Below are 16,996 nucleotides of genomic sequence, written 5' to 3'. Positions count from 1 at the left end.
CACTATTCCACAAGATAAAGAAGGAATCCTCCCTAATTCATTCTATGAAGCCAGCATCAACCTAATACCAAAACCAGGAAAGGACACTACCAAAAAAGAAAACTACACACCGATATCCTTGATGAACACAGATGCTAAAATCCTTGGCGAAATACTAGCTAACTGAATCCAACAACATATCAAAAAGATAATCTACCATGATCAAGTGAGTTTCATACCAGGGATGCAGGAATGGTTTAACTTACGCAAGTCAATAAATGCAATACACCACATAAACAGAATTAAAAACAAAAATCACATGATCATCTCAATAGGTACAGAAAAAGCATTTGACAAAATCCAGCATCCTTTATGATTAAAACTCTCAGCAAAATCGGCATATAAGGGACATACCTCAATGTAATAAAAGCCATCTATGACAAACCCACAGCCAGCATAATACTGAATGGGGGAAAAGTTGAAAGTATTCCCTCTGAGAACTGGAACAAGTCCAGGATGCCCACTCTTACCACTCCTCTTCAACACAGTACTGAAAGTCCTAGCCAGAGCAATCAGACAAGAGAAAGAAATAAAGGGCATCCAAGTCTGTAAAGAGGAAGTCAGACTGTCACTGTTTGCTGATGATATGATTGTTTACCTTGAAAACCCTAAGGACTCCTCTAGAAAGCTCCTAAAACTGATAAAAGAATTCAGCAAAGTTTCCAGATACAAGATTAATGTAAACAAATCAGTAGCTCTTCTATACAACAACAGCGATCAGGAAGAGAATCAAATCAAGAACCCAACCCCTTTTATAATAGCTGCAAAAAAAAAACTACTTAGGAATATACCTAACAAAGGGTCAAAAAACCTCTGTACTAAAACACTGCTGAAAGAAATCATGGATGACACAAACAAATGGAAACACATCCCATGCTCACGGATGGGTAGAATCAATATCTGAAGATGAGCATACTGCCAAAAGCAATCTACAAATTCAACACAATCCCCATCAGAATACCACCATCATTCTTCACAGAATTAGCAAAAACAATTCTAAAATTAATATAGAACCAAAAAAGAGCCCACATAGCCAAAGCAAGACTAAGCAAAAAGAACAAATCTGGAGGCATTGCATTACCTGATTTCAAACTATACTGTAAGGCCATAGTCACCAAAACAGCGTGGCACTGGTATAAAAATAGGCATACAGACCAATGGCATATAGAACCCAGAAATAAACCCAAATACTTACAGCCAACTGATCTTTGACAAAGCAAACAAAACGTGAAGTGGGGAAAAGGACACTCTTTTCAATAAATGGTGCTGGGATAAATGGCTAGCCACATGTAGGAGAATGAAACTGGATCCTCATCTCTCACCTTATAGAAAAATCAACTCAAGATGGATTAAGGACGTAAACTTAAGACCTGAAACTATAAAAATTCTAGAAGAAAACATTGAAAAACCCTTCTAGACACTGGCTTATAGGCAAGGATTTCATGACCAAGAACCCAAAAGGAAATTCAATAAAAACAAAGATAAATAGTTGGGACCTAATTAAACTAAAGAACTTTTGCATGGCAAAAGGAAAAGTCAGCAGAGTAAACAGACAACCCAAAGAATGGGAGAAAATCTTCACAATCTATACATCTAACAAAGAAATAATATCCAGAATCTACAATGAACTCAAACAAACAAGTAAGAAAAAAAAACAATCCCATCAAAAAGTGAGCTAAGGATAGACAATTCTCAAAAGAAGATATACAAATGGCCAACGAACATATGAAAAGATGCTCAACATCACTAATGATCAGGGAAATGCAAATCAAAATCACAATGCAATACCACCTTACTCCTGCAAGAATGGCCATAAAAAAAAAAAAAAAAAAAAAAAAAAAAAAAAAAAAAAAAAAAAAAAAAAAAAAAAAAAACAGACATTGGTGTGGATGCAGTGAACAGGGAACACTTCTACACTGCTGGTGGGAATGTAAACTAGTACCACCACTATGGAAAACAGTGTGGAGATTCCTTAAAGAGCTAAAAATAGATCTACTATTTGATCCAGGAATCTCACTACTGGGTATCTACCCAGAGGAAAAGACGTCATTATTCAAAAAAGATACTTGTGCACACATGTTTATAGTAGCACAATTCACAACTGCAGAATCATGGAACCACTCCAAATGACCATCAACCAACCCAAATGCCTATCAATCAATGAGTGGATAAAGAAACTGTAGTGTGTGTGTGTGTGTGTGTGTGTATACATACATATATATATATATTATGGAATATTATGTAGTCATAAAAAGGAATGGATTTACAGCATTTGCAGTGACCTGGATGAGAGTGGAGACTATTATTCTAAGTGATGTCACTCAGGAATGGAAAACCAAGCATCATGTGTTCTCACTGATATGTGGGAGCTAAGTAATGACGCAAAGACATAATAATGATACAATGGACTTTGGGGACTTGGGGGGAAGTGGGGAGGGGGGTGAGGGATAAAAGACTACAAATATGGTGCAGTGTATACTGCTCGGGTGATGGATGCATCAAAATCTCACAGATCACCACTAAAGAACTTACTCATGTAACCAAATACCACCTGTACCCCAATAACTTATGGAAAAATAAATAAATAGATTTGTAATGTTAAAAAATAAATAAAACTAACATAACCACAGTCAATAGCAATGCAAAAGCAATATTGCTATTAGAATAAGCACATCAGGATCTAAAATTAATTTATCAGATTTTACTTTTGTGATGTTTCAGTTAGAAAAAAACCTTGTAAAATTCTTCACTAATGAAAAAAAAATGCCCTTATTCTAAATTGGCATAGCCACATGTGAGATTTCTAATCTATTTGGTTTTAGTTTAGGCTAATAAAAGACAGTTGCTTATCAAGGGAATGCTTAACGAGGGAAATTAGGGAACGTCCTATGTTCTCTGGGGACATTTAAAACAGGAGAACCATAAATCTGTGCACTTTATTCTGCTTATGAGCAGAGCATTGGATTCAGTCTCTAAATGTCATTCCAGAACCTTCCTTGTACATTATGCTATACAGGATGGTTCACTTGAGGCAGGCAGGCTTCAATAGTGCAATAGCATTTAGAAGTGTTTATTTTTTTTTTAATATGTTATACTACCCACTTAGACGACATATTTCACACAACTAACAAAAAACATTGCTCCTATTTCTCCTATCTTTCAAATATCTGTATTACATCCACCAGTATTGTTTGTCAAGAATTTCTCTTAATTACGTAAGTATTGTTTATTCTATTATAAATTGTAAGTTTAATAAGTAGCTCTGAGGCATCAGTAAATGCTAATATAAAAACAAAGAAAACATATTATGAGGTAAAAGAGATAAAGTCATAATGTTGCCTGTAAACACTGATTCTCAGAGTTGTAGAGATTCCATTTTCTTAATTATTAGTAGCATTAATTAAATTCGAGGCTCATTATTTCTTAAGGAGAAAAAGAAGAATTTTGGGGGGTTTTAACTCCCTTTACTTCTATTTTAGGTTCATCCTGATCATGCTAGAAAAATATTAGCAAAAATATTCTATTCTAATTTGCTACTGAGAAATTAATTTAACGGTATAATTTTCAGCTTAGACACATGCTATAAAAAGAAAAAATGTTTTACTTAGACAATAGAATATTAGGTTAAACAAAGAGTTCTCATCATAAAAGTCTTATTTCTAGTAAATTCTATGGCACTTAAAGAGTTAAAGATTGAAATGAAAAAACTATACTTCTAAAAGGGCTGAATACACAGAACTAAAACCATATATGGTAAATATAAAAATAGTAGTATTCTACAAAGCTAAAAATACAACTCTGAAACAGTGTATCAGGATTGTCAATACACTTGTCATTAAACACAGAACCTACAATTCTCATACTTTGTCATTATATTACAGAAAATTGCAAAAAAACCTATTTATATATAGAAACGTAAGAAACAGATATGCATAAAGATCATGAAAACATGGCCTGAACATATTTCACTGCACCATTTCTTTAAGAGGGTCCATTTGAATTGAGTTTCAAATAATATATATCAACACCTTTACAAAAATGTTAATTAGGAACCCTTCTTTCTCTCTCCTCATTTTTTCTTCTGGTTAAGGAACTCAGTGTAACACCGGCTCCCCTATTCCTTACTCATTTCCATCATTGGGAGGTGGAGTGATTGACCAATGATAAGCTTGGGAAGAAGAACTAGGCATTCCACCTCAGTTCTGCCATTCTTTTAGAAGCAAGCCTACCCACATAAACCATGCATTTTCCATTGCTCCCCCGTGTCACACATTGTCCTTCTGGATCCAATTTTGTCAGTAACCTGTTGCTACAGCCTGAACTGGGATCTTAAAGATAACTTTTAGCCCTCTCATTAAGCTACAGCCTTCAACTTGGCCATTTTCAATAATAAAAGTGATATTTTGACTGCCAAGTGTACTCTATTGGGTGCCTCTTGGAAAGCAGAATGCCTAGCAACAGGTAACCCCCACTTTTAGGAGCTTGTCCTGAGGAGCTAACCCTGAACAAGAAACACTCTTTTAAAAATGCACAAAGATGTTCACTTCTATACTACTAATAATAGACTGCCAAAATCTAAATACCCACATTGGGTATAAATCAACCGATAAATCCACATGACAGACTCTCATACAATTGTGAAAGGAATTACCTATAAAAACTGTGTAACAGTATGGGGAAATGCTTTTAAAATAACGTCAGAATTAAAATGAAGGTAGAATGAAATCTAAAATTCTTTCCAGGGCCTACATGTCCCTACCTGTCCTGATTCTTGACTTCCTTTTTGAAATGTTTCTACTATTCTCCAGCTATCCTCGCTTTCACTCCATTTCATGGAGAAGTTAAGCTTCTGTACTCACTATTTACTGACGAGCTCCTTCTTATTTGTGTCTCTGCTTCCATGCCATGTCCTCCAGGAAGAAATATTTGATCACCCTATCTATCACATCCTACCCTATACTCTTTCCACTTTGCCTTATTTTATGCTTTGTACTTACCACCGTCTGATATTTTTGTTTATTTACTTGCCTTTCTATACCCAGCAGAATGTAGGTTCCACAAGAGTAAGGCCATGTCCCAGCATTTAGAGCAGTGCTTAACATAGTAGGCCCTCAACAAATACTCATTTGAATCACAAATAAAGACATAATATGTATAAATTAAACACATAAAATAATAGGTAAATTAAAAACATGAACATTATGTAAAGAAGGAATTTTAGAGGGCAATATTAATTATGTGGCAATCATTTTAATGGGAAGAAGATCATGCCAAACCACATAGGCCATGAAGCCAGGGCTACATGTGTGGGACAGACACGGCAATGGAGAATTAAGAAAGGTGGACTTCTGCTCCCAATCCCACTTTAACCAGAGCAGTGCTGCTTATTCCTTATTTTCTACACTGGGCATCCATCCAAACTTTGTCTAATAAATAGTTTCGTGGCTTTAAAATATTTGAAAACAGCATATTAGTGCTTTGTCATTGTGAATGTACTGTTTAAGATGTAAGGACCGGAAAAGAAAAATCAATTAGTTGGGTATAAATCATATAAACAGAACTAATTATGAAGGAGAAATTAGGAAGAAAAAAATATTTAGGCCCCTCCCCGCCACAAAAAAAAAAAAAAAAGAAAAGAAAACCACACCAAACTTTCCTAAAATAAAGGTATGGTAAAGAGCTAGAAATAACCAGAAAACCAAGCAAAATAAAACATAAAACAAAGGAACCAAAGCATATTCACATGTGCAATCTATACTGAAAGCTTTAAAATATGTACAGGTTGAGCCAGGTTGAGTGAGCTTCCCTAATCCAAAAATCCAAGACCAGAAATGCTCCAAAATCTGAAACTTTTTGAGTGTTGACATGATGATGAAGATGACGTTGTTAACCCTGCAGAAGTGCCTATGGACATATGGTGCAAGTGTGTGACAGGCTTCGTGAAGAACGAGAGCCAGTGTGCATTCATAACAGAACAAGAAATCATGCCAGTTTACATTGGGTTGGTGCAAAAGTAATTATAGTTTTTGCCATCAAAAGCAATGGCAAAAACCACAATTACTTTTGCACCAACCTAATAAACTCAAAGAGAGACTTCAAAGCAAAAACTCTGTTAATGAGGCCAGTGACTCTGGAGGAAACATTTTCAAAAGCCATCCAGCAGAATGCCCCCTTATCCCTAGAGGATCCACTTCCTGGTCCCTCCACTGCTTCTGATGTTTCTTAAAAAAAAAAAAAAAGGAAAATACATCATACAGTAACCTTTTCAAAGGTTTAAAACACAGCATCATAAGTGGTGACTGAAAGCCTGCCATTGTCATTGTTGCTGTTTTGCAACAGCTGATACAGTTACCTGGCTGATGCTATTGTGCTGCTTGGTTACCCTGAACACATTATTTTTTCAATGTCTTAATGGTACGTCCAATTTTTTTTTTACTGTTAAGTAATTAGGTGTGAATAAGTACAGGAGAATAATTGTCTATTGGTAGCATATAGATCCAGAGTCAGGAATGATGGTGATGCCAAGCAACCACTGATTGTCCACATGGGTGGCTGAGATAATGACATCTTTGCTTTCTGAGGGTTCAATGTACACAAACTTTGTTTAATGCACAAAATTAAAATATTACATAAAATTACCTTCAGGCGATGTGTATAAAGTGTACCCGAAACATCAATGACTTTCATGTTTAGACTGGAGTCCCATCCCCAAGATATCTCATTATGAATATACAAATATTCAAAAATCCAAAAAATCTTAAATCTGAAACACTTCTGGCCCCAAGCATTGTGGATAAGGAATACGCAACCCGCACTTACAAGTAAAATGTATTACTGAAAACTCAGTGCGCCATACCTGGCCAGAGTCTCCAGTACAATATTCAGTAATATCACACTCGTTCACAGCATCCCGGCATTCATACCCTCGTGGCTGAAACTGCAAATCAAAATTCAATATTACGAGTTAGGATTACATAATATTTCAGAGTTATTATAACATTCTTAGACTCACCAACAATGCCTATACTCTCACATAACTAACACCAAACTCTTTTTAAGAATTAGCAAGACAGAATATCCTATTGCAGAATAGAAACAAGGCCCAGATGCTACCCTCTATACTAAAGATGAATCATCAACCAAAGCTTTAAATGTTCAGATTTCAAAACCCACTGTCTCAGCGTACTATTTTCAGGAAACAATGTGATACGAATCACCTAAAGAAGAAATTCTGGTTTGGCTTAAGACAAAATAGCAAAACACTACAATATAAACATTTAAGATCTCTCTGAAGAATTCACATATATACCCAACTTTCATTGAATTACCTATTAGCATAGATATTAAACTTGCCTTTGCTAAACATAGACAATCAAATTTTAATAAATTCATATGAATTACCTTTAGTAATGCCAGGGAATGCCTTTTGTATACAAAGCATTTTATTTGAGGAGGGTGTGGGTAAAAGGTGAAGGAAAGAGCCCATTACCCTCAAGCAATTTATAATCTGGCTGGGGACATGAGGCAAGGAGAAACTAAGCTAGAATCTTCTAAATACCATAATGCATAATACCCTCTAATATTGAAAAAAATCATAAAATTATGTAATTCTATGGTTATAAGGAATATTAGAGGTTATATATATGAGAAAAGGGAAGATTAAAATGACTTTTCAAAAATAACTGGTGGTCTCTGTAGATGGAAGACTGTGTATGTCCACACGCACACAAACCATGTATATACACATGTGAGTGTGCATTCATATGTTACTTTCCTATCTCACTTTCTTGCCTTTACAGGGGATTTTAAAGGCCCCATGGGAAAATATGAGCACTAGCTTTTATGTTCAGGTCTAAAATAAATTAGGGTAAGTTTTGAAGAAAAATGTTATAAGTAGGTCATATTATTAAAAAGGCCACAGAAATTGTCTCTCCTCTATTCAACAATTTAATTTGAATTTCATCTATGTTAGCAGGGCAACTCTTTTGGAAGCAGTTTAGGTATATTTTTCTAATGAGGCATTGGAGGATAAGACAGTTGGTAGTGAATAATGGTAGAGATAAATGTTGCGGCCCACAGAATTTGAGATTTATCGATTCTAGAAAACTGCCAGGCTAATATGTACACTGTACCCAAGAAATCTGTGACAAGCTATACAAATGCTCAGTGTACACACTGAGATATCTGGCTAATCTGTCAATTAAAAGAAAGATGAAACTGTCAGAAAACTCACAAGACATGAGGTATTGTTACAGCAGGGCCCGTCGCTGCAGTGAGCCCCGTTGGAGAGGGAACATTTCTTACAGCACAATCCATAGCATTCCTAGAGAAAACACTTCACGTGAGTAAGCTAAGAGCCTTACCTGCTGGTCATTCATATTCTCTCCACACGTGGCATGCATATTCCAAATGAGTACATTTATACAACAGTAAGCAAATATTCTAGGAAAGACTTAATTACTTTAAACAAGGATAGATTCCTTCCTGCCATACTTCTCAGCAAAGTAAGATCTTCTATGAAAGGACTTCAATAGCAAAGAGAAAGCTTAATTTTTTTTTTCTTTTTTTTTTTTTTTTTTTTTTTTTGAGACACAGTCTTGCTCTTTCGCCCAGGCCAGACTGCAGTGGTGCTATCTCGGCTCACTGCAACCTCCGCCTCCCGGGTTCACGCCATTCTCCTGCCTCAGCCTCCCGAGTAGCTGGGACTACAGGTGCCCGCCACCATGCCCGGCTAATTTTTTGTATTTTCAGTAGAGACGGGGTTTCACCATGTTAGCCAGGATGGTCTCGATTTCCTGACCTCGTGATCCACCCGCCTCGGCCTCCCAAAGTGCTGGGATTACAGGCGTGAGCCACTGCGCCCGGCCGAGAAAGCTTAATTTTTAGCAGGCAATTCTCTTCCAATTAGCTCCACTACATTCTAATACCCAATCTATTTTATAAAGATAAAAATAATATACAACACAGAAAGAATGTTTTATGACTTGGTAAAACTTATCTGAGATGAATATGAGCTATAAATTTTTAAGAGGTAGGGAATTTAATTAGAAGAATCTATTAGGTTTGCTCAGACAAGGCCATAAGGACATGACTAATTCTAACGGGTCTGAGCTGAATTAAGCACTAATCAGAGAGATGAGAAAGAAAGGCAGTAAGACCACAATCAGTGTGCCGGCCTCTCACGAATGCTATACTCGTTTGCACCAAGTAAGATCTATGCTGTTAAGTATAGAAGGTTTCTTATACCTACCACATGAAAACCACAATCACACTCCTCCCCAGCTTCCACATATCCATTTCCACATTCCGTGGGCTCAAATAGCTAAAGAGATTAGGGAGAGAAGGGAAAAATGTTTCAATTTATCACAGAAAATCAGCACATCAACCGGGCCACATACAATGGCCGTATAATCAACTATCATGTGATATTCTTCTATGATCTGTTGTTGTGGCATCTTATAAATGATGACTGTATGGGAAATACTGTTCACTTATTAATAGCACTTAAAAATATATCTGAAATGGGGCAATATCTCTTGGGGGATTCTCTGGCCGTGGGCTCCACGGATGACCTCTAGCATTAGAGTTACTTTTTATGGAGATAAGCTGTCAAGAGGAATAGATCACTTTTCATATTTGCTAATGGAGCTAAAATGCATTGCTAATAAGACTCACAGATATCTAATTTGCTAACTTGTCTCAAGACAGCTGAGAAGCCATAAAAACTGTCAAAAAGATAAATATGCTTCAGTCATAGCCAAATGTGACATGTACAATCAAGTAAATGCAAGTAAACTTAGGGAAAAAAACGTTGCTAGAAATCCAAGCCCATCGTTCTCACTGAAAATAAATCTCAAGTGTCTGAAAGCATAAGAGACATGTATGGATAAATAGAAATCTTTCAGTCATTCCTAGGACAATAGAAGAGTATAATTTCTAGAATAATCTAGTCTACTGGTGCCATGAACTTGCTTGCCAGATAAACTATATTATAGAGCAACTGTAAAGGTAGTTGACTGTGTATGAGAAACATGCCTACTTCCCATTCCAGGGGCAGTGGGGAGGGGGACAGGATTTCTCTGGGCATAATCACTACACCTTAAATGAAGGCTGGAGCAGCACACTCCAACCCAAATGCTCTGAGCCCTAAATATGAGAGGGAGAAACTGACTCTATCCCCAGCAGCTGAACACACCTCAAGGAAGCAGGGCCTTCCACTAAATTCACCTGAGAAAGAACTTATCCTCCTTCCACTTCCAGGAAGGCAAAACTATTATGAAAAGCAAAGGTGTCCAGGCTACTTGGATGGGACTCCCCCTGTGGAAAAGTCCTATGAGTAAAATTAGCATTGCACATCTCTGTGTTATTTTGATCAGGAGGCAGGAGAAACTGGAAAAGGGAAGGGCTGACTAGAACATGGCCTGCACTTTATACCAGGCTCCCCCTTCTTTCCTTCTTAGAACTCTGCCTGCATCCTGAGATGGGTCACTATCTCCAACCGTGTGGAAAACATGGCAGTGGGGAAGATTCCTAAAGCATAGAAAATATGCACACATATAATGTAAAAATAATACACACACAATACATGCATATACATACCTTCAAAACGCTTGGGGGAAAAAGTCACTTCTTTGATACATACATATAAACTATTCCACTGGAACCCATAGTTGTTTATTAACCATTGTACTACGTAGTTTAAAAAGACATAGTTCCATATTTACTAAGTTTTTAAAATAGATGATTTATAGTTATTTTTATTTCATTTCCAAGTTATTAGAATAATTTTCTCCTAACTCAGAGACAATTTCAGAAATCCACTGACATATCCTTATGCATATGCTAGAAACCTTAACCTTTCCAAACAAGTGAGAGTTGTTTCCTCAAGCATGATGCTTATAATTAGCTCCCAAGCTACAAGGTGGGTAAAATTAGCCATGTACACTGCAATTCAAAATTGCCAGCAGCTCATATTAGTTTATTATTACTTATTTCACCCATTTTGAACACTTTGAAGCTTTTGGATTTCTGCTGCATTGAGATCAACGTTATGAAAGGCAGGCAACTGACTTTAACAACGCAAGGTCACTTTGAAAAAGTCCTGTTTCTTTTTCCACAGCCATACTAAGATTCTACACAGATGTCAGGCATCAAGCTACCATCTCCTGACTATGTAGTGTCACTTAATTATGGGTTTAGGAATAAATTATCCTGTCAGTTACCACATTAGTTACTGATTTAAAAAAAAAGGTTAACATTATTTCGCTGCTCTCTCAATTTGCACAGTATTAAACATTTTGCATAGCAATGAGCTATATTTGACTCATGAAGTAGTATTTTAAAAAGAAATACGAAATTTGCCATGTCAGAATTTCCATACCGTCTGCTAATTAGCATTGATCCTATCTTTTGCCTGCTGAGCAACTTCATTTCCAAACATGCTACTGCAGGTCTACAGCCCTGATTTATGCAAAAGCTTTGAAGCTGGTGAGTTTGAGACTTCCACCTTTGCTGAAGTTTAGAGAAGTACGATGCATTTACCATATTCTATGTAATAGTCCTGAGGGGCCTGGGACACACCCTATAATCAGTTAATATTTCTGCAACAAGACTTATGAATATTTACCTTATGAGGTATAAATATTTTCAGTTTAGGACAAGTTTTACTGTCAAATGTGTTTTCCACAAACATAAAAAACACTTCTGAAAATTTTCAGTTTTCTGAATTAAGAATATGTGAATAAGGGATCGTGACACTATATACACAAAGTTTGATGAGATGCCAATTGACAACGTGACCCTCTCCAGGTAAAGAGACAATGCCTTATAAACACATATGTGTATTTATGGTATCCATAAATACCTTGGGTGATTTTTTGGCTTGCTGATATTCATAAGGAACTAATGTCCCAGGAGGACAAACCACTCAAAAAAAAAAAAAAAAAAAAAGTCAAGAAATTAGTCAGGCCCTGACATGGTTTGGCTCTGTGTTCCCCACGCAAATCTCATCTTGAGTTCTAATCTCCACTGTTGAGGGAGGGACCTACCTGGTGGGAGGTGACTGAATCATGGGGGCAGTTTCCCCATACAGTCCTCATGATAGTAAGTGAGTCTCACTAGAGCTGATGGTTTTAAATTGTGGCACTTCCTCGCACTCTTTCTCTCTCTCCTGCCACCTTGTGAAGAAGATGCCTGCTTCCCCTTTACCTTCTACCATGATTGCAAGTTTCCTGAGGCCTCCCTAGCCATGTGGAAATGTGAGTCAATTAAAACTCTTTTGTCTATAAATACCTAGTCTGAGGTAGTATCTTTATAGCAGTGTGAAAATGGACTAATACTTGTCCCTAGAAAGAATGTCAAGGAGAAATGGAATTTTTATCAGAGATATTAGTTAAAATAAAATTTTATCTTAATTTAACCCACCATCTCTTAGCAGCAGGGTAAAAATCTTAACATGAAAATCTCAAAGATATTTTAATTGAAGGATTGTTTGCTTTTTGGAAGGGAGGATTTGGGAGTTCTAGCTAGCACTGAAACACCAGAGACTGAGAATGCTGAATCTATGGTTTTGTCATTCATTTAAACAGGACTCAATCTTTAACATGATAAGGACTTTTATAACTAAATATTAATCTGATTGACAAGAAACCTACTTTCCAAGACAGGCATCTGATATCCAGCACTGTTCCACTGTAAAACACTGGAGAAATAATATACTTTCTTAGTATGCTTTCTAAGTTACTAACCTTTGTTGGCCTGTTGAAAAGGCAGGCTCCACCTCCTCTCTGTAAAAAGTCTCTATACTCCAAAATGCTGCACTTTGAAAATTTTCGAGAATGGGACACCCTGAGGAAAGAAAGAATCAACTATGTAAATAATTTACCAAAAGCAATCATCAGAGAGGAAAATTAAAACCCCTAAATTGGAACAAAATGTTCACTTTGAATCCAAATGAATCTACACAAATTTTGACAAGGGACTTATGTTCAAATTGCCACTTAAGTACATGTGGTGGAGTTTGCAGAGATGGAATTTCAAAGAAAATCAAAGATTTGGGGGCTATGTTACAACCTCCTCAGCAGTCAAGCCCTTTTGGGACCAGGCTTGAAATGTTTTTTAAAAAGCTCATTACAAAACCTCTTCAAACAGGTTGTATTTTAAAGTTTGTTAATTTTTATTTGCTATATCTCATTAAAGTCAAGCATTTTTTTTGCCTCTGTTTTCTGAATAAAAGGAGCTCATGAACATACTAGATTTTACATTGGAGGAGAGAGTTGTGAGGGCCAGTATATTAGACTATATCATGCAGGCCAACAATGCATTGAGGTAAACAAGGAAACCCTAAAGAGCTGTATTAGATCATATATGTATATGCATATATGTTTTTAGTATGTATATGCACAGTGACAATAGAATTGGGGTATGCTCCCATGAATAATGGCTCTTTATTCTCAATTTCAAATACTATTTGGTGATATTCATTATTAATCAGGAATAGAAAATTAGCCTCTCTGTGAATTACTTAATCAAATATAATACCTCTATGTCAGAACACAGGGGAATATTATATACATGGTTAGTTAAACTGAATCACACACACGCACACCTATTCCTCAGGAATACAGTGTGTGATTGTAACAGTGCCTGACTTGCGAGTGACAGGCCACTTATTCTAGGAAGTAATTCAATAATTTTATGCATTCTGATGTATGAGGGTAGTTTACAGAAGTAGGTAAAACCTGCCACTGTTGATAGGAACTTCTTAGAAAAACTATATAGAAATGTATTCTTGAGAAAATGTCTGTTAACTTTAAAACATTTTATATATTTTATTATATAAAATATATTAAAGATACTTATTATATGTTATATATATTATGAAGAGTCATTGTAAAAACTTCAGAGATTAATTTACAAGACAGAAGACATCTCCCTATAGAACCAATATTATAGGTGTTACCTTCTTACAGCAGTCCTCAGAAAAGCCTGGTTAAGCCATAAATTACTAAGCTATGGAGTAATAGGGAACCGTGGAAGCTAAGGGTTTCACGTTTAAACTCTATTTCTAGAAATGCGTTCTAAAGTAGCAGGGATAATGGCCTACTGTGCAAACCTTCATGCCCACACTCCTCCCCAGAAGTTGGACTCCTAGGAGGGCTGGTGGAAGAAAACAAAGGGCTCTGTCCAAGTAGGTCAGGGCCTCTGGCAACCAGGGCTTAGAGGGACAGAGGTAGGACCAGAAATGGTTGGTGTGTTAAGCAGGTGTCTGGCATGGCGAAGAAAGCAAAAGAGGCACATGGGTGAGAAAACCTCTCCCCTCTACTAGGAGTGGGTTATGGCTTAGGGAGCCTGGGGGCAGTGGCTCCCATGAGGCAGGGGTCCCTGTGAAAGAGGGCAATATTTCCAGGCCTTGGTTCACTGAAGCAACAACAGCTCTGGGGAAGCTGCTCTAGTTCCCAAAGTATTCACAAAGAAAAGTGAGGGAATGTTCAAATGTCTATCACTAGAAGACTATCTGATTTAGATACAATAAGTCTGTCTTAATTTTAAAAAAGCTTTATTGATTTATAAACAGTAAAGTATAATTTTTATTACCGTAAACATATATATTTACGAGTTCCTTAAAATGTAAATTGATGACTAAATTGATTTTTCACTGACTGCTTCAGGTAGATAACCAGCTTTTAATCTAAGTGTACTAAAAAATTAATGCCTCCACTAAACTTAGAAGCCTTTAATCATGTGCTTCCTTTAAGGGTTAATAAGAAGTAGAAGGTAATACATTTTACTTTTATCACCAACCTTAAATAAAAAATTAAAATATAAAGTAAATTAGCTCTTTCAGTTTAAAAATATCAGACAATTAATTATTCATTTTATATTGTGCTTAGCCTAAAAGACCAATACCCGAGAGACCTCGTTTCTAATTCTACGCAGCAATTTTAGCAAAAGGCATATATCAAATGCACACATAATGAAAATTTACCCTGTTTCCTCCATGATGCAGCCACCCCAGGATTCTGTGCAGTCACATTCTGGTCCAATAAAACAAAAGCAACAGAAGAAAAAGGAAACAAAGAAAGTCACATATTTATTTGGTATTACAACTCCTACAATAATTCTTTATTACCAATTCCATGTCAGTCAAATAGACACGGAATGTGAAGTCTTAGAGAACAAAATTTCTTTTAAATCAATATTTCCTTATACTTTCCAGAATTATAGGTTACTTCCTAAGAAAACAGCTGGCAAGAAATAAATACATTATTTTTGTAACTCTGACAACTCAATTCGGTTCCTAGTTCCAATGTTTAGTGAAAAGTACCCTGGTCTACAAATCGGAAAGCCTGAGTTCTAGTCCAAGTTCTGTCATATGAGAGAATCCCATAGGCAAGTAACTTAGCATTTCCTGGGTCTCAGTGTTTCTACCTCTAAATGGGAATAATACCTTTTTGTCTATCTCCCAGAGTGGTTGTGGGATTCACACTAGAAGGTGTACCTATGTGCTCTCTGTGAATTTTAAAGCTCTGTTGCACAAACACAACAGATCATCACTGAAGTTTTCTAACAGAGAATGCTCGAAGTTAGAGAAGAGAATTCAATTTGTTAGAGTTGAAGTGAGGATGAACAAGAGACTTGAATGAACACTATGCTAAAAGGTTTAGTAAAAGACAGCAATCTAAAACAGAAGTGTACATAATCACTTAAAAACAATTATAACTTAACTTTGATACCAGAGACTGACATATTGATATTGTGATGGGCTCTTCTCTTCATTAATTTTTTCCTATTTCTCTTTTCTATACCTCTCTCTCTCTCTATCGATATACTGATCTATCAATGTATATATATAGAGAGAGGTATACATCTATCTATATATACCTATATAGAGAGAGACAGGTATACGCAAAGATAGACTTCCAAATGGATTTTTTAAACTCAAAGTTTAGAAGCAATGAAATAGCTACCTAAACAAACAAGTCACAAAGAAATAAAGAATTTTAGGCTGGGCGCAGTGGCTCACACCTGTAATCCCAGCACTATGGGAGGCCGAGGTGGGCAGATCATGAGGTCAGGAGATCGAGACCACACTGGCTAACACAGTGAAACCCCGTCTCTACTAAAAATACAAAAAAATTAACCGGGTGTGGTGGTGGGCACCTGTAGTCCCGGCTACTCGGGAGGCTGAGGCAGGAGAACGGCGTGAACCCAGGAGGTGGAGGTTGCAGTGAGCCGAGATCGTGCCACTGCACTCCAGCCTGGGAGACAGAGTGAGACTCCATCTCAAAAAAAAAAAAAAAAAAGAATTTTAGGAAGGAGGGAACTATGGCAGGCATTAGTAATGAAGTCTACTTCTCACCCTATTCCATCATGCAACTCAGTAACACCTCTTAGCTGACTCTAGCACTGGCCTCTTCCCAGATCCAAGATTTCTAAACAAGGCCATAAACCTGGTCATACACCTTTCTGGTTTTAAGGTGTTTATGCCAGATGGTGAAACTCTAAACAGTTCCTTTAATGTGTACTAGGTGTTTCCTGGGAAAGCAAACACTCTGAGCAAGATAATGAAAGTTTGCAGAGGTTTGTGAAATGCCACCAGACACTTGTGATGACTATCTTAATGTACCCATAAAGGGAATTGAGAAGCCTGTGTAAATATAATTTGTTTCAACTTTCCACAATATTATGCATTAATGAAAAAAAGAATATAAAATATAGAATGATATTAAGGTAGATTTTTCCTTTTCTTCTCTGGGGAAGTTGGGGTGATAAGTGAGACCTTTACTCCCAGTGTCTCATATTTTCAAAAATAGGAAGGCACTTTCACCTAATTTCTAGTTAAGTGAATAATATGAGTGAACACATTGGTCTCTCTTTCCACAGGATTGCATTAGGTCGTTGCCTGCTGCCATAAAAATGTATTAAAAATTATATTTTACCACTGTGTTTGTATAAA

General features: G+C 36.6%; 1 protein-coding gene across 3 annotated transcripts in view; it reads right to left on the bottom strand.

Annotated features, from left to right (window-relative positions):
* The window catches only part of ADAM23 (ADAM metallopeptidase domain 23), a 178,725-nt gene that overhangs the window by 40,726 nt on the left and 121,003 nt on the right, over positions 1 to 16,996 (bottom strand). For all 3 annotated transcript variants that reach the window (XM_055290367.2, XM_055290366.2, XM_055290365.2), the window contains exons 14-18: positions 15,026 to 15,074; positions 12,786 to 12,885; positions 9,290 to 9,361; positions 8,273 to 8,362; positions 6,896 to 6,976 (exon numbers count right to left, since the gene is read on the bottom strand). In XM_055290367.2, coding sequence (XP_055146342.1) covers positions 6,896 to 6,976; positions 8,273 to 8,362; positions 9,290 to 9,361; positions 12,786 to 12,885; positions 15,026 to 15,074 — 392 coding nt within the window. The remainder of the gene's footprint in view (positions 1 to 6,895; positions 6,977 to 8,272; positions 8,363 to 9,289; positions 9,362 to 12,785; positions 12,886 to 15,025; positions 15,075 to 16,996) is intronic.

This window comes from Symphalangus syndactylus, chromosome 8, assembly GCF_028878055.3.
Source record: "Symphalangus syndactylus isolate Jambi chromosome 8, NHGRI_mSymSyn1-v2.1_pri, whole genome shotgun sequence".
Lineage (NCBI taxonomy): Eukaryota > Metazoa > Chordata > Mammalia > Primates > Hylobatidae > Symphalangus > Symphalangus syndactylus.
The sequence above is the reverse complement of the archived record's forward strand: the minus strand, read 5'-3'. Positions and strand labels throughout refer to the sequence as shown.